This window comes from Anas platyrhynchos, chromosome 7, assembly GCF_047663525.1.
Source record: "Anas platyrhynchos isolate ZD024472 breed Pekin duck chromosome 7, IASCAAS_PekinDuck_T2T, whole genome shotgun sequence".
In the NCBI taxonomy this organism is placed as follows: domain Eukaryota; kingdom Metazoa; phylum Chordata; class Aves; order Anseriformes; family Anatidae; genus Anas; species Anas platyrhynchos.
The window spans coordinates 17918089-17945883 of record NC_092593.1 but is presented as its reverse complement, the minus strand read 5'-3'; the positions used below and the strand labels follow the sequence as shown (position 1 = coordinate 17945883).

Below are 27795 nucleotides of genomic sequence, written 5' to 3'. Positions count from 1 at the left end.
GCCCTGACAAGTATTCATCAAATTTACTTATAAGCAGAGCTATTGAAAACAAAATGTTCATATCCAAAATGTTCAAAAACAAGTCAGTTATTTCCCATGGTATTTGAAAGACCAAACTCTATCAGTATTGGAACTGCAGTTTTGATTCAGAAATACTGTTTCCACATGAAAACAGAAATGTTGCCATGAGAAGGGACATGGCTGCAGTCTGTTCATGCATTTCATATTTCAGGACAGTTGAAGATTATGTCAGCCTCTGTTAGAAGAAGCAGAGACCAGCAATTGTTTAGCTGCCATCCCCATCCTGCTCACAGACACAGGATAAAGTAGTGCTGTGACAGACCATTTAGAACACACTCATACTACCCTGGGAATACAAAGTCCTCACGCTGTTCCCAGAGGAAGAGGAGCAACACATTTATAAGTACAAACATCAGAAACTAAGTCTTCCTCTTTATGCTACTGAAGTAACATTCAACACTGCTTTTCCTGATGTCTCATGTAATTCAAAAATAGATACCAATACAATCAACACTGTATCAGTGCCATATTCGTGTTGTTGATGGTTGAATCAACTCCAGAATTTGGAATATTAGAAGTAGCCCAAGCGAGACAGATTAGCAAAGAGAGAATGCGCAAGGTAGTCAAAGGTGCTTTGCGGTAGAAGGTAAATGAAATTAATATGTGGAACAAAATTAGAGCAAGAAATCACAATACTCAAAAGAAAATTAGTGTACTGCTCTACTTTCCTCTCAATCTGTGCACATAATTTCAATTATAACCATTGGGAGTTACTGCAATAACTCCCAATGCACATTTCAAGGGGAAATTGTATTTCACTTATGCATCTTCAAAAGGATACATGCATCTATTTAAAGGTAGTCAGAAAAGGTATCTAGATTAGAATTCTTTACTGTTATTTCATTCCTGCAAATAAAAGCTTCTTTCACATTCCTGACATCCTTGTGGCTATCTAACACTACTGAAGCTAGCCCAAAGATACGTTGATCTCTTCTCATGACACTTCAAATAGGGAGAGCTCTTTTGATCAGCTAAGCTGTAGCACTATACAACTAGTGGCTGAAGGATCAGATGATGCAGCTCCATTCTTGTTGAATAAAAACTATGCATATAGATAATAGACCAGGATTTTGATCCAACAAGACTCAAAGCAATTGTGAAAATATGCAAAAAAGCATGACTGAAAGTCGTGTCATTCGCAATAGGTTGCTGTGAGCATCATCTCTGCACAGCTTAATGTTGAATGGCCAGCTTTATCTCTATTTGATATCCTTTATTAAAATGTTATACCTTGATAATAGAACATTTACAAAAACAATTAGTTTTTGTTAATGATTTTAAAATAAATACCAGCAAACCAAAATTATAATTGACTTTCTATATTCTTAAGTATTTTTAAAGAATTAGCTTGCCTTTTTTTTTTTTTTTTTTTTTTAAAGCATGTGACAGTTTATAGATCAATTTGCTACCTCTGAAGAAACATGGTCCACAATACATCCCTGGCCCTCCTCCTTTCTTCGCACCATCTTTGACAACAAGATCTGTTTCCCATCTTTATTTCAGCCATATACCATTCCTAGTCTGGCATATTCAGTCAAGAATTCAACTGGTGCAAATAGCTACTGCTGCTAGGAAATATCTCTGGCACCAGATGGAGCAATCACATAACTCTACTTTTAGCTCAGCTGCACTAACATTAAGATTCAACAGACACAAAGTGCTGCTCTTCAGAATTTTGGTTTAAATTACCTTTCTTCACTTACTCAACCTTTGTTGTATTAATGTGTCAGTTGAAGCCATCTATTCCTGTCAGGTCTGTCATCTGTATCTAACGTGACAGTTTGTTTTAGATACATACAGACTTCTTAAACAAATTAGGATTCTCCTTTACATTAAAGCTGAGAAGCTGTTTGCTTTTCTTTGCTATCTAACATTGAACTGTCATTGCAATCTCCACTACTGAACAGCTAACATCTTTTGTGAAGTGTACTGAAATATCTTGGCTTGCCAGAAGTATTAAGTTATAGGTTTACAGAAACACATTCTGTTTGAGACATCTGGAATCCACGAGTGCAGGTTATAAAAAGCATAGTTTGCATTCAGGCATTACTTCTACAAAAGTACAAATCTGAGAGGTAAATCCAAATTGTAAGAATTCTGAATTACCTTCCTTATTAAACAATTTTCTGTTCATTTCTAAAAACTCCCCCTACAGCTACATACCTATTGTATTGTTATGTAATAAATGTGTATCTATGCTCTTACATTGTGGTTTCCTATTACCAGTAATTTATCAGGAAAACAAAGAATTCTTTTTTGTTAGATACAAACTGTGTGTTGCAGTAGCCACAAAAAATTTTAATGCTCAAGTAAAATTTGCACTTCATAGCTTTTCCTAATTCACATAGATTCATCTTTTTTAATTAAAAAGATCTGTTTGGTAGTCAGGAAACTCTCTTTGCCGTCAGTAAACACTTACCTTGCTAAAGTCAACAGTGCTATTTTCTCTGCTCACATCATTTTTGTTTTCAATACAGGCTGGAGCAGACTGTGGGGAAACAATCTGACCTGCTAACAAAAAATACCATTACAGAATACTAACACTCACTTCTATAAATAAAGCAATATTCAATGAAATATTTGGTAGAATTAAAGAACTATACACATTCCATATCATATGTATATAATGAAACATCCAAACATGGCATTTTAATTAAATACTTAGTTAGAGTAACACATTCTCAAAAGTGAACATTTATCACATGCAGCTACAAATGGGAGAACATAACTTAGAAAATACTCCTGAATATTGGAAGACATATTCTTGAATATTGGAAGACGAACCTTCTGTGCCAATTAAAGCTTACAATATTTAAGATATTACACTTGAAGAAAGTCCTGCATTTATATAATTTTTGTAAGTAATTTGAGGAACTGCCAAGTTTGGGGCAGTATCTGTCTGCAAGACTACTCCTCACTGAATAAAACAGGACTACTAATATCCATAAATTTACTCGTGTAAAAGAATGTTCTGATTATAAAATATACCACAAAACCTAGCATAAGAGTGGGATGCTATAAAAATAGTAATATTGGAAATTAAGATGATTTCATCTCAGTATTGAACAATGGGATATTGACATGTATAAAACAAATGTTTCAGCAAACATTTTCAAAAAATTTCTGTGAGGATTTAGTATAGGATTTTTTAGAAGTTTTAAAAACATCTCAAGATGAGAAGAGTTTAAACATGTCTCAGTCTCACGTAGCAAACAGTAAGCCTTGTGACCAGCTAAAATTTGTCAATAAAAGCTAAAAAAGAAAAAACAGAAGTAACAAATATAGGTCACATAAAGCATATATTTACTTAATGCTCCTGTACATAGCCAGAAGACACCACACACACACTGAGGGTGTGGGGCTGGCAGTAGGGCATCATGCAAACCCCATAGGTTAACTGGACATTCCCTGCTTGCCTTTACTCTTACACTCTCCCTGGCATGAGAGACCTGCTCACAGCTTTGAACACCACAACAAAGTACAGAAAGAAGTGCTAAGTGTATGAGCCAACTATCTCTTACTGCCCTAACACATACCCAGGAATAACTGCAGAGTCCAGCTGGCCCAGAATCAGCATCTTGTGCCCAGCATATATTTGTTTCCATAGCAAATAGTCTCTCATATGACTAAGAAATGATGATGTGAAAACACTGGTTCTGGTAAAAATCAACCTAAACTTGCATAGTAACAAAGACCATATGCTCAAGACATATGAAGATAAAGACAGTCCTAAGCTAGGCGTGTTGTTTGGGCAATTCAAAAAGCCATGGTGTGTCCGCCCTCACATCTTTGTTAAATCCATTTGCAGTCTAAGCATATCTTCAGCCAGTTGGGAAATGGAGCACTTTGCAGAATCCAGACCTAATAGAACAGGAGACACACAGAAGTATCTCAACCATGGCCACAAATCTACAGTGTCCAGCTTCTGTCACAGCTGAGCAGTGCAGTATCCCTGGCTAACTCTGGTCATGAACTGAGCTTGAGCAAAATCAAGTTGAGAAACTTGCTCAAGGAAAAGGTTGATTTCCATGAAAATCAACATTTCATTTTCCATTAGGCAAATCTCCCACGCCACAAAACATTTATTTGACTTGTGCTGCATCCTGGTAGCTTAGCCAGAGAGATTTCACTTTGACTAAATACAGGCACAGAATGTTCCAAAAGGTATTAGTAAAAATCTTATTATTAAACGTATCAATCTTTAAAATGTAAATTCTTTTATTCTCTTTCTGATTCAGGACAAAGATCAAAACAAGACTAGAAATTAGGGCTTTTGTTCAGCACCACAGTGAAACAAACAGGAAAGTGGCAGAAAAACAGACATTACTATCATGTTAACCTAGCCACATAGTTAAAAATAAGTCAAGATTAGTATTTTCATATGACAAAAATTATGGATTAACTTCAGAAGGCAATATATTAATGAAACTTAAAAGAATTTACATAAAAATAAGACTATGAATTCCTAAGCTTAGCATGGGACAACCTTTGCCAATTAGAAGCCAGCAATTCTTAAATATGCAAGATAAAAGGCCATGCAACATTTCTGTTTTAATTAGAACTTTCAGAAGATCCACTGAGTTCTATCACTGCTCCACCATCATCACTCAGTATCCCCATACACTATATCTCATACCATAATTTTTTTCTGTATTTTTTATTTGACGGTCTTACAAAATTTTACAAGAACTATCCTGTAGTATTATAACTTTCAAAATAGCATATATCTATTGTTTTGATGATAATGTACATAATATGCAAAAATGTATATTATAATGTAACAAAAAAACCCTCACAGTGATTCTAAAATAGGAGCCATAAAATGCACAGGGAACATTTCTACCTTAGCTTATTCCCAGGAAGCCTTAGACTTGCTTAACTCTTACTTTCTTCTTTTAAAAACTCCTCTATAATCTAGGAACTCTATGAATGGTAATACTTGTAATAATTAGTCATACCAATATACACATTATGTTATAAAGATGTTATCCACAGGAAAGCAAGAGAGGTAGTAGTTCATTGTCTTTCTGTTGCTAATTACGGATTTACATTTGAACTTTTTTCTGGACCCATAATTTCAAGAAAATGAGAGCATGGGTATCTGCCAGAGAGAAAAAGATTCTGACCAACAAAAGAGACGGACCACCTATTATACTACTGAATTTTTACCACCATAATTTGAGGTGTTGAAAGCATCCTAAGCAACTACCATGATGGTCCAAAGGCTAACTTTTAAACATTGTGTCCACTTTTCCTATAGGTAGTAAAAATATAGATGGTGGGAAATAAAAGCCACAACAAGTAAGTATGTAAAGTTTAAAGAATAGCATATGTTCTTTTTCTCTGCCAACAGAAGACCTCAGACTCTGATTTTCCCATATGCTGAAGTAATCTGAAAGAACACAAGTTTTACCTTGAGGCAGTAAGAGACGTTTAAATAGCTCTGTAACTAAAAGACAGCTTTCTAGATCTTGGAAAAACAATTTCATTTTTTCACTGGATTGAAAACCAATCAAAAGATACAAGGTAGAGAAGATAGTTAATTTCTCTTTTTACTATCTATAGGAATTTTTTTTAAGTTTATCAAACACGCTGCAGGAACACGTGTTCATAGTGCAACAATACAGTCTGCAAAATGAGAATCAGCAACTTGGTCTTTGTGCAGCCCTCCAACAGAAAAGGAAAGGCAGAAAGCAACTGCTTTTCTAGAGAGATTTTTACTTGTACACACGTTCAGTTTATTATATGGCCATATATTTTGCACTTCAAACAGTTAGATGCTGTGCCATGGTGGTCCTCCCCCTTGCAGAAAGACTTTGAGACTACTCGTTTTCACATTTGGTAGCTTCCTGTACTCCAGAGCTACAAAGATGGCTTGAACTTAATTTTGTGTATAATTTCATGTTAGAGGAGACTTTTGAGGTGAATACTCTTAAGCACATGAGAAATTCTCTGTGGGGTAGGACCAGAAGTACTGACGGAAACCACGTGCATCACCATGCTACACTGGTTTTCCATTTATTATTCAGCTTTCAAATGCATGTTGGAAAGTATGTATGTGCTTTATCCTCAGGTGTATTTCAATTTCAGCAGCTGATTGTTTTTTCTGAATGAAGGACATGGTTATTGGCATCATGGTAGTTCCATGAAACACCAACCAATTAAAGAGCTGTGTGAATGAAAAGGGGAACTGCCATGCTACACATTGACCAAAAAGAGCAAGCAATATGCATTTCCTCTCTGACTTCCACCAAAACCTTAGCAGTCACCACTGCATCAAATTGTTTCTTAAATACAGCTACACTAAATCCAAGTCTTACAGAAGTCCTTATAAAATCTAAAGTTTAAAAGCCTTTATTTATCCTGAGGTCAATCTACATAAAGCATCTGAAAAGCTGCCTTCTTTGAGATGTCATCAGAGAGCCATTAGGATTTTTTTAAGTACTAATCTACAGTGTGGTATCATTGAAATACCCAGCCTACATACAAAGGAACTTAATACCTAACAGATAAAACCATGCTAAAATGGATGTTAAGGCTTATCTATGTATAAAAAGCTAATATCAACACAATTTATAAAAGTTTTCAGAATTATCTTCTAAATTGTTATACATAAAAAGTGATTTTTTTTTTCAGATAATGTGAAATTGCCAGAGCTTCGAATAGAGGAAAAATTCACACAAAACAATTATGTCATGCAAAGCCAAGCCATGTAAAATCCATCAGGTCCACATTTGTTACACTAATTGAAGTTTGCATTTGCAGATACAGAACTGAACATTTTGAGACCATTACTCTTATCAAATTAAAAAAAATAAATCAATACTAGTAAATTAGTTTCACATACAACATACTTTTAGTCCCTAAAATTGAAGGATTCAGACATTTATTTACTAATCAATATCCAAGAGGTCTCTAGAATGCCAAGGACAAAAACCAAGAACAGCGTTATTCAGACAAAATCACAGTTAATACAAATTGGATGCAACTAACACATCAAAGGAATTTTAGGCAGAAAAAATTAGTTTACATTTTCTAAAGCATATATATATATTTCCCACTCAGAATAAAAAAAAGTCTGATTTGCAAGCCAACTATCATAGCCTTCAGGCTTTTCACTGTAATTGGTAACCAACTTGCCAAATCTAAATGGACTCATTGTCCACCTAGGCCAAAAAGCAATGAATGAAAAGCACTAAGTTCTCCTAAGTACATATTAAAATTCTGATATAACAGAGCAGTGACACCATCTTTGCACCCTGAATTGTATACATATTTTTAGGTATCTTGAGAGATAATATTTTAAATCAATGGAGATCTCACAATGGGAGATCTCACTCCCACTGTACCCATATAACTGCAAGCAGGATTTGGTGTTTGCTAATGATACATAATAAAAGAGGATATGGAAGAAGTCACTTAACCCATTTTTCTAATGGTAGGCCTCAACCCTCTAACATAATTCACACGGAGTCATGCAGTTTTAACTAAAATGGCTATGATTTGCAATTTTACAAATTGATGCAAGAAAATGGATTTACAAAGAAATAGCATCAAAAATTACTTTTTCCCCCCAAAACAACATTATTCCACACAAGCTTCTCATAAATGTGCCACAGCTGCTGACAAAGGCCTGAAGTATATTTTAATCACTATAGCAAGAAGTTGCATGCTGTCAGGAAACTGAGATGAAGACATGGGTGTACATTTGAAATGATCTGAAGCCCAAGCAAGAATAGGTATTTATACTACCTCCAAACCTTCAGGGAGTTTACAGAACCCAAAGGATAGGAGATGAGGAAGATACAGAGATGAGATGAGCCTGTTAGAGACAGACACAACAAAGACAGAGCAAAATAAAGAAATACAAAGATGAATGATACAGTTTTATACATACAGATTATACATTTTATCATGGGTATAAGGAAATGTGGAGAAAGGATAATTATCAAATGGAAATGTTTTTAAATATAAGTTATATTTTAGTAATATAGTAAGTAACCTGTGGAAAATACATTTTGATTAAAATGCATACATTTGAAAAGAATATAAAGTATCAGTTTAAACTAGAACCATCATTGGGCTTGGCTTCCCTGCAAGGAAAGCAGGAGCAATTCACCTGATCCAAAATCACCACTGGCAGAGAACTTGGGAATACATATGGCATTCACTGCGACCTATTCCCAAAACAAAGGAACCCGGTCACATACCTAGGAATGCCTCCCTCCCCTTTTCATGGGGCTCCAAGTACTGTCCATCTGTCTCCATATGGTAGTATTGACATCATCTGAACTTCACATGCTGTAAGATGGCACTGAGTTATGCCAATAGTGCTTGGACTGATGATTAGGAGAGATTAGGAAACTGAGGAAAGTAACAAAAGCCATCAGAGAACTGGTAATTTAGATTTAATTGGGATACCAAAACATGCTGTCCTCAATTAGATGCCCAAGCATAGTCTTAAACAACTCTGCAAGTGCTCATATTTCCATAAAACAATGAAGAAGTCCAAACTGGCCAATCATACTAACTGAAGTAACTAGAAAAATGCTTGAAAGAGAACCTGTCAAAATAAACTGCTCCAGCAGCTCATTCCATTAACAATGAAGATCCCTAATTTAATATGCCATTGATTTCTTCAGGTTCTTTGGCATTTGAATAAACATCCCCTTAGAATTCCAAAATTTGTCAAAATCAAATATAATGCGTGGTATAATGCAATTTTTACATTAATAAAGTGTGTTCAGATGCCAAGGGAGAAGCAGCAGTTATAAATGGCATACAGAAACGGAACAGAAAACATGCACAAGATCACATTATTATGGGTAAAGAACACTTCAACAGCGTGCATGGACATACAATTTGGAAGTCGTTAATCCTGACATGCACCACTCCCCTAGTTCCTTCCTCTTCAAATTTAATCGGCAAAGGTCTGCTAGATTCCATTACATACACACACACACACACGCACGCACGCACTCTGAAGCCTATAATAAAAGTGAAATAGCTAGTCAAAAAAAATTATACCATGAAAACTTCTTTTCATAACTTCATTATCATCAAATCCACTACTTTCCTGTGCTTCATACACTTAAATTCTGAATTAAAGAACGCTTTATAGAAGTGGAGAGGCTTACAAAATTATTTTAGCATTCCTGTAACAATAGAAAGGTGTTGTGTATTTGCAATTCTTTTGACTTCTAAGACCATGTCATGGGAACTCAGACACAGTTCTCAGATATCAGAGTGAAAAACTTATTAATCTCAATAAAAGAAGATAAATTGCTCTCCAAACCAAACTTTCTAAAGTTGATTTACTAATGGCAAAGATTCCTATTTTTTACCTGCCTTTTAGAGCATTTATGCTAAAATTATTGCTACCCTCATAGCTAATAATTTTGGGCATTTGGTGTCAAATTGGATTAAAAAAATAAATCATTTTTGCTGCTCTTATGCCAAATTTGACTGTCGCTTTTTATTGGAACATCAAAAGCAGGCTTTTAATTCTCACAGTTTTGATGCTTAATGAAAAGTGAAAGTTAAACACAGCATGGCAGCATTAAAAATGCATGGTAAATCCATAGCACCCTGACATCTTAGCCCTGCAGAGGATGTGAAGAAAAGCCATTGTAAACAAAAGATAATACTACTAAATACAAAGCAAATTAATTAGATGGCCTGACAGACTCTTAAACAAAGAAAAAATGGAGGGAGAACATATGTACAACTATCTTCCAACAAAGATATCACAAGGGCCTGTCAGCAGCACAGCCATATATGGAATTCAAGTTTATGTCTTCATTTTCAGACTTTATTCTTAAATATCTGGAATTGGAGACACCAGTAAACTAGCATAGTCAAGAACTTGGACAAAAAAAGGGGTTTTACATCCCCCACTGTATGTACCTCACAGCCTAGATGGCAGGGACTTACTCCTCTGAACAACCTATGTCATGAACTACAGATCACTTTTTGTTTTGACCACTGATTTTTATCAGTCACACTGCCTTCACTAAACCCAAATTTAACCAGATTAAGAATTTTCTTATAGCCAGAAAAATTCTCTAACTTCCCCTGCATCATTCACCTTCCTAAAGGTGCATGGATCTCTGGACTGTAAGTTCATCAGTAGTATTTAAGATTGCTTATTTTTCTCCCTACAGTTTTCTATGAATTAAGCTTCCCATCCAAAAAAAAAAAAAAAAAAAAAAAAAAAGTAAAATAAAATATTTTACTATTTTAATACATCTTTAGTACTAAAAAGAGAGAGCACCACTGCTACTGTTGACAATACATGGAATATTTTTGTTCATATATTCTATACCATGTTTGTGCACAAATGGGTAACTAGCAAGCTAAAACAACACTTCAATTGTACTTTACCAGTTAGTCTTCAAGAAACAATGATGTGTCTCACAACACACTCCTGATGATAATATCAGGTTTTAACTCTCTATTTTGCTTTCTTTTACACACCCCTTCACCTAATTCAAAACTTTATATTAACAACACATCTTTGTGTTATGAAGAGAAGCTTGTACACATGCTTCATGACAATCAAAAAAGAAACATATAGCTGCAGTGAGCGTAACACTGTAGTGGAACTCAAGCATTTGGATCATGGGGCAATGCCAGGAAAAAATTATCAGAAAACTCTCTCCTGCCCCTGACCAAGTTTCTAAGGACAGCAGAGTTCCGAAGAGTTGAGCATCTCAGCATAGATTCCTGCATAATTTATATGCCATGTATGCTAGCCAGGGTAAAGAAGTAACTAGGGCTATGCTAGAAGAGGCAGCAGTCCCCACTCCTTTAATCCTGGAGTGCTGGGATAACAGTTGCCTCTTAAGCCCATGGGATGCTGATTGGCTGGTGACTTGAAGTGAAAAAACGAAAAATATGTTTCTTTTGAAAACCAAAAATATAGATGGAATTTTCCTCTTCTAAAGCTAATACTAATTTTAGTAGAATTCATGTAATAAAATAAGATTCAAACCTTTTAATGTAACAGGGTAATGGATGGTAAGATAGAAACTTAAAATAAAACAACCCTTCTTTGCTTTATCATAGGGCCATCATCTATTTTGAAGAGGTCAGTACAGGAGACTGCCAAATGTGCATTAACACTTATGGAATGCAAGTATAAGAGCAGTGCTTCAAACTGATTAGAAGATATCTGTGTCCAAAAAGACAGTTTTTGGAAAGTTTCACTGCAATTTAGCTAAGAAGCTGATTTACTTTTCCATAAATGTTCCTACAACTGTTTAGATTTTTACTGTTTACAGTACATTTAACTTAATTTAAATAATATAATGGAAGTGATTGGGTGATTTTTTAAACGAGGGGTTAGAGTGCTCTGAGGCACCTCTACAAAAGCAGATGAACTGGAATTCAGTAGTTTTTCTTCTTGCAAAATAAGCACAGACAGATGGAAACTTTTAAGAATGCACGCCCCAACTTAAAGAATCGCTTAACCACTGGGTATATGAAACTAGCATTTTCAATATGCTGTCCTGATTGGAATCTATTTCTTTGAGAATTAGAGATATGAAGGTTCCCACAAGAAACCTAGAAGAAAGTGAGATGTTTCTGGAGTGAACTAATCCATCAGTTCTATTAACATACAGAGAAGGTTACTGAAATTGATCTTATATTTTCACAGCTTGTCCTGAGGGGCCTTTTTAAGCAGACCTATTTGTTACGTAAGACCTATTGTAAAAAGCTTAAGAAGTGCAAGCATCTGTCTTTCCTCCCATGGAAACTGAGGAATAGGAACATTATAGCATCAGCTTTCTTAAAAGTTACTCTAGAATATCTGTTTAAGGCCATCAGCAAAATTTGCACAAAACCAACAGAAAAGTTTCCTTAAAAAGGACAGACAAGCATCCAACTTAGTTTTACTACTTCTGTCTATCTATACAAATAATCACATCTTCACATACATTAGTTTTTCCTTACTCTTAAAATGTTATTGTGGCACGATAAATATGTTTCTACTTTACATAATCTTCATATGAGATTGTATATTGCCTTTTAGATCTGACAGTCTCTCCCAGGCAGCTAGATTTAGAAGTACCTATTAAAACTTTAAACAGCAATGGTTGAAATAAATGATCCTTCCTTGAAAACAAAGATAATCTTTGTGTCGATAGCCTCGTGTTTCCAGATCAAACCTCGCTATGGCTTTCTCACTCCCCCTTCCTGTCCTATGCCTCACAACATATAGGTGCCTCTTGCAGCACCTGTATCTGTGGCTGTTTTCTCACTCTCCGCTTCTCCAGGTGACAGGTGAGCTCAATACAGCACTGAACAGCGACACAGCAGAACAGATTGAGATTTCTCTAAAGCTAAGGCATTTCTGGAATAAGAGTCACTCAGTCCAGTGGTGCTCAGACAAAAATGTTGTGGGTGTTGTAATAGCACTGTGCGTGGAGGCCCAGTAATTCTGCAGTACATAATTCTAGTGAATTAACTGTACATATACCCAAAATTTTGCTGTGAGTTTCATTACACATGCGTGTGTTCATGTTAATAAGAAAGAGGAATAAGAAAAGATCTTTCACTATGATTACCAATAATAACAGTATCGCATATAATGGCTTCTATAAAAGCAAGCAAGAAAAAAAAGTTAAGCCAATATTTTACTGCAGAACAACTCTGCAGACTTGCTCTTGCATTTTCATAAATATCATTTGCTAAAAAGTGATTTTCTCAAAGAATAATGAACAGTTCTTGTGTTTTCTCTCCAACGGTGTTGCCTTGAGAATGTTTTTCTCATTTTAACCCTGTGAACTCAACTGCAAAATCTCCAACACTCTGCCTAAAACACCATGCATGTAGTTGAGGGGTACTGCACTAGGGACAATGTATTATGCCAATTGTATAGGACAGAATGCCACATTTACAGAGCTATCCTGCTTCCAAAACCAAACTAGTTCACCTGGACATATTGCACAGCACTGAGTTGTTCCAGATTCCTGAATTTCAAACTTAAACAAGCATGTTACTGAATGCACGAGGAACCACTCTCTCACATAAAAGGTACTGTTTTTACACAAGAACTTTTCAGAGTATAATCACTTTGAGTTCAAGCTGTGGGTACAAAGCACATACAACACTGGGCAGACAAATATTATCAAAAGCTCAAAATGCAAAATAAAGCAACGCATTACCGTTTTTATCCATGGAATGTGGCTCAGACTGCTTCTTTCCAATATCAGCAAAGGATCTCACAATTGGGATCCTGTTGCTCAGTTTCTTCTGGTTCTGATGGTGATGCTGTTTCAGTAACGCCTCGTGCACTCTGTGACGAACATCCTCACTGAGCTGCCCAGAGCCCACCTGCTGATCCAGAATCATATCTGAACAAAAAATACATAAACATAATAAGAGAGGGGAAAGAAGAAAAACTTTGCTTAAAGATGTTGCAATAACAATAATTGCCCTATGGGATTACCAGTGAAAGGTATCTGTTTGTTTAATGTGACAAGTATTAAAGCATGGTAAGTTTTATCTAGAAGTGTTCCACTCCCATAAATTAATGAATAGATAAATAAATGATGGTATTGATGTAACAAAGTCAATTCCTTGCAAGTTATGTCGTTCCCATACTAAGGTCACCTATATAACTCTGAAGAGTTATAAGCATTCCCATAGACAATGTATTTAAACCCAAGGTTATGATGTATATAAAGTGCCTCTCCACCACCCCCACAACCAATACCTTATGTGCTACAAAGGACCGGCTTACTGTGAGGAGAAAACTTTTTGGTTCCTTTTATACTTACCACAGAAGATTACAGTCTAGTTCTGTTCAGTTACAGAACTTTCAATACAATTAAAAAATATATATGCAGTCAAGATTCCCGCATTTGGGGAAATCGCAGGGCTCAGCACACCCAGAGTGCAGGGAATGAGCCTCGCTCTGGGAAAACCACCTGCCTGATCATGGTATCTCCCCTGAGGTAAGATGATATGGGAAAATTTGAAGCATTACTGGGAAATAACTAATAGGATCTCTTTCTACTGCCCGATGCCTATGTTCATGCAAGAGAATCATTACATGGATGTGTCAGTCAAGCTGATTCTGCTGCTAAAATAATCAGTCATTTTTGCAGTCCACTGACAGAAAATATTAACATATTCACATTCAAAACTCCTGATAAATATGCATTACACACTTTGAATAGGAAAGAATTGTTGAGAATTTTGTAGGGCCATTTTATCATTGTTTTGGGAAATTCTATTAGCAATTAGTAATAATGCTTAACAGAAGGAAAGGGAAAAAAAGAAAAATCTGTATCAAAGCAAGTAAAACAGCATTGAAGTACACAATGTCCTTGCACATTCATTAGAATAAACTGTGCTGCACAAAAACAGTGATAAAATAAAGCTGAGTCAAAAACTTCTTGTACTGAAAATTCAGAGAGCTCATGATTCTGTGCTGGAGTCAGATTCATATCTACCAGTAAAATCAGTGGCAAAGCAAGCAGAACAGAAAAAATAAAACACAGATGCACCATCACTAGAGAAATAATGTCAGGTCTCTGATAATTGCCAAGAGCACAACTGAGAATATAAAGCATTAAATAATTATACTAGTTAAATGCAGGGTTTAATTGCTAAAACAACTACCCCCTGTATACACATTAAAAAAAAAAAAAAAACAACAACCATTTTTCTGAAGTTCTCAGTATCCCCATAACAATCCAATGTGTCACACGTTGCTACTTTAAGAACTGAACTCTAACTGCACGTTTCACTTAACATGAAGGGGCTACCAACAGCTCTATGACAACACACAAAAAGACGTGACTAGGTCCATAGACAAATACAGCTGTCAACAGATGCAAACATGAGAGATGTATCTGCATCTCACCATGTAGAGCAGTGCAGAGCTTTCCAACATTGCCTCTGACCCTCTCCAGCAATTACATTCTGCCCAGTGTTAGCAACTGTGCTCACCAAGCAGCTCATGCCCAGAAGTAACACTGCCTGGTGCTGTGCCTAAACTAATACAGCTTATTTTTGGACTGCTTCACCTGTCTCTAAAGGTAACTTTTATCTCCAGGGTTAACTCAAATGCCACCAGGTCAGGTATCTCTGCACCCCCAGACAAGACAAACACATTTTTACCATTACTCTAGACTGCCACAGAAAAGAGAGAAAACTACAATAACAAGAGAGTGACAGGCAAAAGAGAAGGTAACATGAGTTCAAGAGAATGCCTTCAGTAGTGTTTTTTTTTTTGCAGAAGGAGGCAAGAATAAGGACAGATTTGCAACACAAGAAAAAAAGCACCATCTCCAAGAAAGATATCCATTTTCTTGCTCAACTTTATGACTTTTTGGGAAACAGCCTCTGCCTTGAAGTTAAGAATATCTTCCCTTTTAGACAGGCATAGTACACGAACTGGCATATCACACTTCCCAAAACAGGCCAGTAATTTCTGTAATGTGAGAGCTAGGCCATCTTCACAGGAAAAAAAGTAAGTAATAATCATATAACTTAGGGCATAAATGCTAAAGCACAATTGAAAAGATCCTTTTTAATTCTGCTGACCAAAATACAAATTGTAAAAAGATGCATAAACAAGTATTACCTTCTTTGAGTTGCTCTAAAATAGAAATCAAAAGGAAGAGCTGAAAAAAAGGACTTCTCTAGAACAGTCAAATTTACGGTTGTGGTCATCATCGTTCTTACAGATCAGTGGAACTCCACTTGTATTGTGTCATTCCTGGAATTGCAGTATTTTCCATATTAAATATTGATATATATTAATTTCTGAGGCTGATGTCACTATATAAGATTTGCCACTTGAGGAGAGAAAATGCCAGGAAAAAGAAAATCACTCTCCTCTTCCTTGCGTGGATGCTCTGCCAGACTCACTAACAGTCACACAAACCATGGAGGGAGGTAGTGTTGTATGCCAGTGTGGTGACTAACAACTTGTATTTCCTTCCAAACTGAGAAGAAAGTGGCTTACCTCAAGTTTTCTTTTTTTTTTTTTTTTTTTCACAACTTCCCCTTTACTATAGCATGTCTGACACATGCAAAAAATGGGAGATGAATTCAGAATTGGGAACAGTGAAGGCTACTTTTCTTACCTTGATACTCCCAAGTTGTTATTCCTTTAAATACAAATCTATTTGCAATAGCAGCTATAGTTTTAGTGTAAATTATTGCCAGATTGCTGTATTTTAACTTGAACAGATTCAAATAGTAATAAGAAGACTGACTCCATTAACACCTACCATTATAGGATTTCACTTCAGTTTCTTCACAAGTTTTTCAATATATCCTTTAAAAACCCTAGCCTCTGCAATGTCAATGATAACTCTCTTGAATACAAAGCTAAGCTTGAAAACACGGGCCACAAAGTTTAAGATCTGAGAGTAAATGTTAAAAAAGAATGTTTTTAACATTCCATTTTCAAAATAGACACTAATTCCTAGCGTCTATTACTAATTCCCCTGCTTTCCAAAGTTGTGGTTTTGCACTTTTGTATCTAGAGCACATGACCATTTCTCATATAGCAAAAAAAAAAAAAAAAAAAGAGAGAGAGAGAGAGAGAGAGAGAGAGAGAGAGAAAAGAGAACAGACCTATAGCTTTGCAGCAATGTATCTCAGCTATATACTTATGTAACAGCAAAGACTCTCCAGGGTTTCTGTGCTGAGCAACAAGGTATGGGCATTTTTTTCTTTTAATTTAAAAGAACGTTCACGAGAAAAAATCTTGGTGAGCCCTTCTATCCAGGGATACAGATCACCATAATGTTTTTCAAGGTTGTTTCACAACCATAAGCAACTTTCAACATGACAATGTGTGGAATATCCAGCAATATAGCTTTACCCAACCTAATTGCTCCTATCATACAATTTCTTCTGACATTAGGAACACTAAAACAGAATGTTTCTTCAGTAAGGAATCTGGACTTATAAGGAACTGTGATATATATTTCTTAGGCTTTTAAAGACAGATACTCTTCCTGCCCTAGTCACTTAAAAAGATTCAAAGGAACTTGAGGTTTCATGTAATTTCAAAAATGCTTTCTCCATTCAGACTCCATTACAATACATTATTTACATAAAACGTACCCATCTGAAAATTGATTTTGAAAGCAAATGTGAGTACTTAATGTGAGCACCTAAACAACATATTTTTCTAACTCAAATGTAACTCCTCATCATCCGTGAACAATTTACCCAGACTGCAAATTAATGCATCAGGGGTGCAGACACTTCAAATTAGTTCAAATACAGCGTGGCTCATGTCTGTAACCTCAGCACAGCAAACCATATCTACCCCACCCCTAGGGTCAGCTAGGATGTAAAAGTAGGTTGGCTTCTTTCACTCACTGTGGAGATGACTAGTACATACCACAGTTTCATTATGGGTGCTGTACAGAGACACACAGCCAGATTCATGTGGAACCATCCCAGGTCCAAACAAATAAGAGAAGTTAAGAGAACACTCAAGTGACACCTCTCTCCCTGCTGCTCAAGGTTCACAGCATGTCCATCACATCGTGCATATACTACAGGGAACTCTGAGGTGAAACACAATAAATTTATATAAGGAGTATTGCATTTGTAACAAAATACCTCTGAGGTATTTTGTTACAAGTAGCAAAGTTACAAGTAGCATCTGACAGACAGATAAGCTAAACTGGGCCTGTTTTCTGCAGTGGCGAGTAAATAAACAAGATCTGGAGCTCTTACTTTTGAGCTGTATACCAGAGAAAATACAAGTTCAGAATTCATGGGCCCGATATATCCTGATATTCTCCTGATATAGGTTGGCATTCACAGTTTACAGCAGGAGAAACTGAACTCAACATTCTCCAGTGAGGTTACTGGTATTTACACCTCTCAATCTTCCAAATTTTATAACTGCAATTGCAGGACAAAATGAGAGATTAATGATAAAAGAATAGTACACATGGGCTTTTCTGTGCGTCATGACTGCAGTGACAGCTGACTACAAAACCTAATTTAAAATCCAAGGTTTTTTTTTCAGTTGTTCTTTCCCTTATAGATAGGGGAGAGGAAACACAAGCAACCATAAAGCAGTGTTTTATGCAGGACATGAAGCTGAAATGCTGGTTTTTATACTAACCTGCAACCTAATACATATGTTTACCTAGTGAGTTAGGCTCTAGGAGCAATAGAAAACTAACAATTGGGATTCTTGGTTCTGGTGTTTACAAGGGTGATTAGATGTGAGCTATCTAAGCCAGTGCATTTAACCTGTTCAGCTAAGGAAGCAGCATGTTCCAGTGCACTGAGTGCCAGGTTCTATTTTCAACTCTACCTGAAATTACATGTACTTTGTTCAACTTCTCAACTCAACTACTTGAAAAGTTACACAGACAGTGAAAAATGTCTGCTTTTCAAACAAAGAGTCTGCAATTTTACTGAAGAACAAAGGCTAGCATGTTCACAAAACTGTAAACAGTAGACTAGGCTAATATTCCCGACTCGCATCTTAGAGAGCAAGCACTGCTGTAACCCAGAACTATCCTAACACAATGGATGCTACCAAAAGAACAATGGAAGCCTCGTAAAAGAAGATATTTTGCATCTCTGTGTAGAGCGTGAGTCATGAGTGACATTGGTTCTGTCTATACACACAATGAAAAATGAAATTGACTTGTGAAACATTCCCACATTTGCGGTTAACATGGGAAAACACAAAAAAAAAAAAAGCCATGCAACTTAGATGTTGGTAAGAGCTTTACAGTTCACCCACAGACAAAGGAATAAAACCTGACAAAGGTTTCTCTGTAGAGGTAATCACAACACGGTAAACTGTAAATAAAGCAAACACAAACACCTGTGTAAAGTGAGAAGGTGAAAGCTCAACAAAAGAGAGGTGGAGGGTCAAACTGAAAGAAACAGACTGCTCACAGGCAATCCTCTGCTTTGTTATTGTGTTTGCAATAAAAGCTAAGTTTACCATAAAAGCACTGTCAGAAACATAATAAAGCATGAGTGTTACAGCTGAAACAAATGAAAACAGTGAAATAGAATCTAAACTGGAGCCAGTTTAAATATTAAATACATCACTATGATGGAGTAATATAGCTTAAAGCAAACAAAGACAAAAGACGACTTTTTCAGATTGAAAGCTTAACGTGATATTACCGAAATCAATGAAGATGCACACTTGGGATGTAATGCCCTGGGTTGTTGAGCACAGAGCCCAGTGACCTCAATCACAAGATTAAGCTGTTACACAGATTGAAAATTCAGTCATGAGGAGCAAACAAAAGACTGCTTGGGAAAAAAACAGTCAGATCTGGATTGGGAAGCATGAAAATATTTATTATTTTTTTAAATGTCCATTTTTTCATTAATAAATAGGACTAGCTAATATTTCAAATATATGCAAGTCACCAAAGCACCACCATGCAACTCTGAGGCCACAGTTTGTATTTTACAAGGTTTCACATTTGTTCATAGTACACTCTGCACAATTAGAAGAAAACGCGAGATCTGTGATTCATATTGTAGAGAATGTATTGCCATTAAAGGCTGGACCAAACAGTTTTTGAACCAAACGATACAAAATGGCATCATATGTTAAGTGGAAGAACCTTTTGGGTTCATTCAGTGGTTACAATCAAAAAAAAAACAGATGGTAATCTGAGAATCTACATGGTTTCAAAGGAACTAAATGAAAATATCAAAAGAGAACATTTTCATCTGCCAACTTGAACAACACAGAGAAGCTGCTCTCTAATGGTGCAGCCAGATTCTGGCAAATACCTCCTCAAGAGACAAGTTCCAAAATAAATTGTTTTGATTACATAGATTTTTCAGACTTCCTTTTAGCATATGTTCTATACAGAAGTGATCGATAAAATATTGCTACATCAAATGTTCAAAGGAATTCCTTGTGTTTGCAGTGCTACTGATACAGGAGCCACTGCAAAGACATATGAAAAAAGAGTCGGTTATTAAGAACAGTAATAAATACAACCTAAAATTCTATTTAATAAAAATGCACTTTTAGGAGGTTCTGCAGGGGAATTGAGCTGTTTACAAAGAAAAAATAAAGACTGTCACATAAAATTTAAGAACAAGTTGAGAAATGTCAGAAATGGTCATGCTGTTTCCCTGTTTGATGACAATGTTGGAAATTCATCTCAGGAGTCTCTACTACAATAAGCTATTGTCTGTAAATTTAGCGTCATAGGTATGAATAAGCTCTCTATCAACACAGAAAATTGGGTGTCTGTCCAAAGAAATTTACAGTCTTGTAGATCAAGTCATTTTTTAATAAGAGTTGGAATGAAAAAGAATCTAATCAAGAATGGACAAGCTGGAAGACAGGATGATTTAAAAATTTTCACCACGTCGTTGGTGCCAAAATATCTTTACGCAGAACTATCAAAGTTTCCAGGGATGAAATACAAAATGTTCTGAAAGCCATACAAACAGTATAAAAGATGTTTTTCATCTGTAGATTTTACCACAAGCCCATTAAGGTCTTAAAACACAGACTTTAATAAAAGAAACTTTCAAGGGCTAAGTGCTGGGGGTTTAATGCTTTAGTAAGTGTTTATAGATTAAAAGCCTTGACTAAAACAAATAGGAATTCTTTGTCTCAATTTAGCAATGTAGATTAAGTATAACTCTTTCAAGGATACAAAGACTGATACTGATACAGTACAATTTGAAATTGGAATGTAGCCCAGATAGCAAGATGTTACTGACAAATACAAATACACAACATGCATTTTTCCTTAATCAAAGTATTAAGGCAAGTAAAACAAAAGAAGGTACAGGTGACCAACTAACATACTTGTTCCCAAAAGATATCATAAAATACAGTAATGCAGAAAATTATCAACAGATTACTTTTAAAACAACAACAACAACAAAACTCTGGTAATGAACTGTTAATCAGAAGCACAAGAACTGAAGTTAATCTAGGGAGTGGAATGTTGATAACTGAAGCCAAGAAGCTAGTTTCTTTAAATTCTCATGGTCAGGACTGTCATATACAACTGAAATACACACCAACACCATGGTGAAAACATTTGAATTGTATAGTACATAATACATTAGATTGTAACTACTGACAGTGAATAACAGCTGAGTAGAACAGACAGGAAAGGATTTCCTGAGAGATCCAGCTCAGGTCCAGCAGTTGTTCATAAGGAAAAAGAGCACACCATCACATTATTGGGAATTGTCACATTTCTAACATACCTAGCACACATTTCTTGGTGGCATGGCTGCCACCACCACCATTAAAGTAATTCCTCCTACCAGTGTTGCCTAATTTGTACCAAAGTCTTTCTAACATTTTGTGAATACTGGAGAGAAGGAACTGCATACATAGTATTATAGTAACAAATTACAAAGGAACATGACTGAGGAAGAGGAAAGCAATACAAACAATAATAGACAAAAGCAAGTGGAATAGCAACTTTACTTCTAGGGAAATATCTTCAGAGGAACCTGAGACGGAACATGGGTAATTTAGAGAATGACTCACTCACAATAAGAACCTGCTGAAAAGTTGCTTAAAAAACAACAACAAAAACTCATTGCTTTTTGAATCTGCAGTGGGAAAAAAAAATCCTTTCTCAAAGACAAAGACACATGTAAACCCTATCATGTATTAAATTATTAGAAAGACATGCCTGTGCCTCAGATCAAATAAAATAACCAATGAAATACACTCACACGTGCCACAACATAAGATACTTCTAAAGTTCAAATGGTACATGCTAATTCAGGAAAGTCATTCTAAACCTCTTCTCAGAAAACAAACAAACAAAATAACAACAAAGTTTTCCTAACCAACAAATCAAGATATCCCAGAAACAAGACTGATTCAAAACATCATTACAGTAACTCATGAAATTCTACACTGAGGGACAACTTCGATCTGTCGTGAGTTTCAAACCACAACTAGTAATGTGAACCTGGAGTTCTTGGACACGTTAAGTAAACAAATAAATAAAAATTAAATGAGCACAGCTAACTAGGGATTAAGAGATTATAAACATGAATTTATTGTGGTTTCACTATGCAGTATCTTCCTATTGGAGGACAGGGAGGGAGAAGGAAGTTTGCTGGAGTTATTTTTATTGTGATAATCCTTACCTTTTTATCTACTTAAATAACAACAATTCTGGAAGGGATCTGCCTTAGCTGACTGTGGAAGTTGCTGAGTGATTTCTGAATTAAAACCATACAGCTCAAACCTGAAAATCTTAGTGTACTATTTAAGGAAACAGTAATAAAAAACATCAAAAAGCACATCTGAGTGTTTCTTCATTTTTTTAATAAATAATAAAGCAGCATATACTGATAAACACCTTTGTTCTTGCAAATCAGCTGCTTTTTGTCCTTCATGTTTAGCTTCTATCATCATCAAGAAAAAATACGAAGCTCTGATTCAGACTATGATTCATGGCAGAATCAGATCTCAGCACAGCGCAGAAACCCACACAAATTACTGCAGATTTGGATTAATAATATTTTGCGTCAGTTTGACAGAAACAATTTAGGAAAGGTAAATGCAAAAAGCAGCTACCAACAGCTAAATGATTTTTGAATCCACTGTTAAACATAACCCACTGAACAATAACTCTTACCTGATAGTTAACTAAAATAAATTTATCTGACCCCTACATAGACTTTCATATCATCAGTAATGCAGTTGTCTTCATAATCTTGAGTATTAAAGTTTTCTTCCTCTGTCTTTCATAACTTTACCTTAAAAGGTTTCTATTTTTATTGGTATAATTATATTTCCAGTTAACATGCTATTTTGTGCCTCTAATAAGGCAACAATAAGGCCCCAACAACCACTCACACAGTATCTCTGTGCATGTTCTCTTTTCCCTATTTTACATCTGTTACATAATGATCGATATTTAAGCAATGTTTCTAGCATGCAGAACACCATAAATTTTTGTCTAATATACCAATACAATGTATAATTTGTATAAAATATCAAATATATGATTTACAGATACAGCACCATTTTCAGAAATGCGCAACACAGTAATGTAGAAGGCAAGGTAAAACTTTTAAGCAGACATAAAGCAAGATATACAAATAAAATAATCCTCCTTATTGTTTTGGAGGATTTGGAGTCCAATAACCATCAGAAGTACAAGACCAGCCCTTACTAAAGGTAGATAAACAGAAAATCAGAGATTCCAGATAATAAAATAGCACAGCTCTCTGCTTCCCTGCAGTAACTAGTTACAGTTTTATGGAAAACACCAGGAATACAGAAAATGGCAACCAATCTCAATCTCATATTTTTGGGATATAAGGCTCATTCATTATGTTTGCTTGCATTCTGCTTCTGCTATCCTCAACAGCTCTAGAAACACACCTGCCAAATTCGTTGGAAAATATGTACTCAACTTCACCTAAAGAAGTTAATCCATCGGGGTTTCTAAACTGAACTGATGCTTATGCCAAAGCTTTCTTGTAAACAGCATATTACTTGACTTTTATGGTTAATTTTCATAACTATTAAATGTAGCATCAATACATACCTGCAATTTCTTCTATGGAGTTAGCTCTCATGTCCAACAAAACTGTGCCATTCAGGATACAGCTTCTCAGCTCAAACAAGCTATGAAGTGATAGTGTGGCAACATAGGGTTTGCTCCACCTCTCTCCACCATCCTCTACATCTTCTTCAAACTTTAACCACCTGTGCAAACAATCAATTTTATAACTCTACTATGCATAAGAAATGTAATATACATTACTGCCATGGGTACTGTAAGAACACTGTTAAACATGTCATAGAGACAAAAAGAGAAGTATTTTAAGAAAGAATTCTTGTATTTTACAAAACCTTTGAGTAATTCTCCAGCAAAAAATTATAATGCTATGATGGAACAATTATGAAAAGGATAGAGGACAAGAATTTCTGGTAGAAAAAATCAAAAGCTATGCATAAGAAACACAGAACTTTCTCCATTTAGTTTCCACTTGGGACTAAACACAAAAAGAGAGTTTCTAATTTAATCACAACAGAGTAAAGAGATATTGTTCATTTACAGTGATGTGTATTGACATATTGACACTTCATGGAAACTCAATCTATTATCACCACCATAAGCTTTTCACAAAAGACACTGATAAGAACTGTTAGCCTGTTAGTTACTTAACTGCGCTAAGCCAAAGGCAGTAAAATACTATGCATAATTTAGGCTATTTTTCATTTAAAAGTTCAGTCAGTTAAAATGAAAACCTCACAGGCACATACATGCATACACAAACACAAACAGTGTAAACATTTGTGTACTGTCTTTCAAGCCCCAAAATATGTGCCTTACTTGGTTAAAACTGCCACCTGAATACCTGAAATAGCACTTTAGAATCCAGTAATATCATCATATCTATTTTGAGTCTCATTTACCTCTTCTCAGGTTCTGTGTAAATCTGGAGAGACTTCAATAAAGTTAAAAGAGACATGAAACTCACATAATGAGATCAGTCTTTTGTTATTAGACAGCTAAATGAACTTTCTTGTATTTTTTTTAATTGTTTACTGATAAAAATTGCACTTAAAATATTCAAAGAACACTAAACAAACAAACAAAACCCGTAGAAGTTGGTTGACATATGCAAAACTGTTTTAAAGTTATTAAGTCTTTCAAGCCTACACAGATGTTGCTGTATGGAACCATGCAGCCTGCCAGCTTGGCAAGGCTTAAACAGCTGCAGCCACAGCAGAAGCCTCTTTCATTTGACAACAGCAACAACACTTGCTTATTTTATGTGGACCAGGCAGCAGAGAACTAGAGAAGAGTCTCACAGCTTGACAGTACCTTCACACTTGTTTCTAGACAGCAGGGAAGTGTAGACCTTCAGACCTCTAAAGCAGAGCAATTTCTAGTGTTCCAATCCCTGCAGCCCGGTGACAGCAGATACATCTGTCCTCTACCTTTCCTGCCACACCTAATTCTGCTCCTACCTCTAAAATCTGCCTGTGTACCCCTATTTTTATATTATACTTTCCTTCATGCAGTCACTGTGTACCAGAATCTTCCCCTTCTGTTGCTAACCTGGAAGTAGCTACCACTTCTGTGACCCACTCATCACCAGCAGGTTGCTACATTGCTCGTGTGCTCCCCTGCTTCTAACTCCACCAGCTGCCTCCAAGTGATTCATTTCTCCATCATGTGCATACATCATTTGCCCTCTTCTCTACTCCTACAAAATCTCCTATCTCCTGTTCCTAGCTGTATTCTCCTCTTCGTGTTTAAACATTTTTCTCTCCGTTTCGTCTGTACTGGCCAGTTGCCACGTCTCTCTCAGCTTTGCCCATAAGATGCTCCTCTCCATCAGACTTCTATTCTCCACTTTCTTCACTGCAATCTCTTTTCTCTCTCCAAACATAGCTGGGCTACCTCCTTTACCTTTTCCATTCTGCAAGAGAAACAGCAAGAAGGACACAGCACACACAAAAATTTGCCTCCGGAGAGCTGAACCATGAAATTAAAATTGAGTTTATAATATGCATGTGCAAACAAGGTTTTCCACATGGATATTCAAAAGCAACATCACTACTTTAAACACACATTAATACACCCCACTGCTACCAAACTCAAAGCCATGATTTGAGGAGATGAGATATAACAAGTCAAGTCAAGAGAATTACAAAGAAGTCAGGTGGTGAGGGAGGGTGTTCATTTTGCAGTTGCATTTGAACTTCTTAAGACAAGACTGCTCCTACCTTATTCAAGGTGCCCACATTTCCAACCTGAAATTGTGCTAGACCTCTTTGTGGCCACAAAATTCTAAATGTGATGGATTAATTGCTTGCTAAGGGTCTGTAAAACATCCATAGTTTTCCTTCTCATCCCTCTGTTTCCTATGTTTCTAATCCTTTTAGGAGTTTTATAAGATTACTGCCTTTGTTCTCGGGTATAACCAATTCTTTCTAGTGTACAATCATTTCATTTTATGCTGATTCAAACAAAAGATTAAAAATCATGCTACATACATACTAAAAACAATGATCCAAGCATAGATTTTTACAGAATCTGATCAGGAATCTCCTACTGTCATTGCCTTCTGTTCATGTAACTAGTCTTTAACACTGCTTATCTGATTATACCACTACAGTCTGTCCTATTTTGAACATACTGACCAATGCCCAGTAGATTTGAAATGACAGATAAAAGACAAACATGTTCTTAAAAGTTTCCTGAAAACAGGTGACTGAACAAAAACAGGCAACCTGTTCAATTTTATAACCAGAGCTCATATCTCACGTAACAAGAAAAGTTGAAATCATGACAACAACTTTAAAGTTTGTAGTGTTAATCAAACAGGAAAGTTCAAGTACTGCATTAAAACCCATAGGGAACTATTACTATTGCTCAAACAATTATTCTTGCTATAGTGATCAAATCCACCTCAGTTAATCGATTTGAAGAGTATTAATTTTATGGGTTGCATCCAATTTCCTACTGTTACTAAAACTTATGCGTTTTAACACATAATCCTACATTTTTACTTAATGAGCTAACAGTCTAATACAGAAACATAAATCATACCCAGCTGAGAGAATTCTACATTTGGACTACACCTATTTTAAGAAGTGTTACATAAGTTTATTCATCAAGTGAAAATCATGTTTATCACCTTTTAGCTTTTCAGAATTATTCCTGTTATGTCAGATAATCCTTTTTAACATATCAAATGAGAAACAGCAGCAAAGTAAATAAATCTCTAACATTACATACAGTCATTCAATACTAACTGTTCAAGTGTTCTGTTGCGTTGTTTTGTTGTTTTTTTTTTTTTAATCAGAATAACATTTCAACAACTCTCTGAACTCATGCACAAGATTCTACAATACAAATGACTTTGAAATTCAAATCCAGATATGGATCCTAAGTTTGACAATTTTCCACTCTTCCGAGTTCTTAGACAAAAAAAAAAAAAAAAAAAAAAAAAAAAAAAAAAAAAAACCTTACTTCTGCAGCGCAACTCCACATATTGATATGGTTAATAAATAAAAGCCTTTTATAATTTTCCAGAAAATCCCATCTGTATATTGAGCTTCATGTCATGTATACCACGTGCTTGGAAAATATTTAGAACTATCTTGATTTGGTCTGATCATGGAACATTAGCTTCATTCATATGATGTCTTCTGCTCATAGAGATACATCAGCAGAAGTCTCGTAGAGGTATACCAATAATGAGGTTTAGTTCCTCTGTTAGCATATGTGCTGGAACAAAGCATTCCACGGGAGTTTCACCAAAGTATGTTATCATAGAAAAATATTAAACAGATATGTGTGTATACATATAAAGGATCTTCTACAGTCATCTCCACTGTTTTTTCAAGAGTCAATAAAAGAGCGTGCATACTTCATTGTAGACTTGGTTACAACATTTTGGTGCGTAATATGAAGTGGGTGAAGTTTGAACACAACCTATTTAATAGACTGTTATGTTTGCAGCAGAGAGCTGGAGTATGCATTCACTTAAAACCCTCTCAAGACTCAATGCTAGTAGCGTAACCTTACAATCTGTATCAACCTCCACATAAGCTTTTCCCTGCGTAGGCTACTAGAAAATGAACCAAATAAACAAGAATGTCAGAAACAAAAACGGAAGTGACAAACCAAAGGGTTTTTTGACCTTGGAAGGAATTTTTGCTCCATTTGGAGATGCTTTTCACTTCGTACACCTGATTTCATCCATTTT

The 27795-nt window shown here is 35.7% G+C and overlaps 1 protein-coding gene and 1 non-coding gene across 10 annotated transcripts in view; both read right to left on the bottom strand.

Moving 5' to 3' along the window:
• The window catches only part of SLC4A10 (solute carrier family 4 member 10), a 157076-nt gene that overhangs the window by 45792 nt on the left and 83489 nt on the right, over positions 1-27795 (bottom strand). For 7 of the 9 annotated variants that reach the window (XM_038182598.2, XM_038182601.2, XM_038182596.2 and 4 more), the window contains 3 exons: positions 23613-23773; positions 13251-13439; positions 2501-2592 (listed from right to left, as the gene is read on the bottom strand). In XM_038182598.2, the coding sequence (XP_038038526.1) occupies positions 2501-2592; positions 13251-13439; positions 23613-23773 (442 nt within the window). The remainder of the gene's footprint in view (positions 1-2500; positions 2593-13250; positions 13440-23612; positions 23774-27795) is intronic. The other 2 variants (XM_038182597.2, XM_072040855.1) reach the window with 1 other exon arrangement.
• Positions 13886-14050, bottom strand: LOC113844225 (U1 spliceosomal RNA). Its single transcript, XR_003498629.1, has one exon. It is a non-coding gene; the product is annotated as a U1 spliceosomal RNA (small nuclear RNA).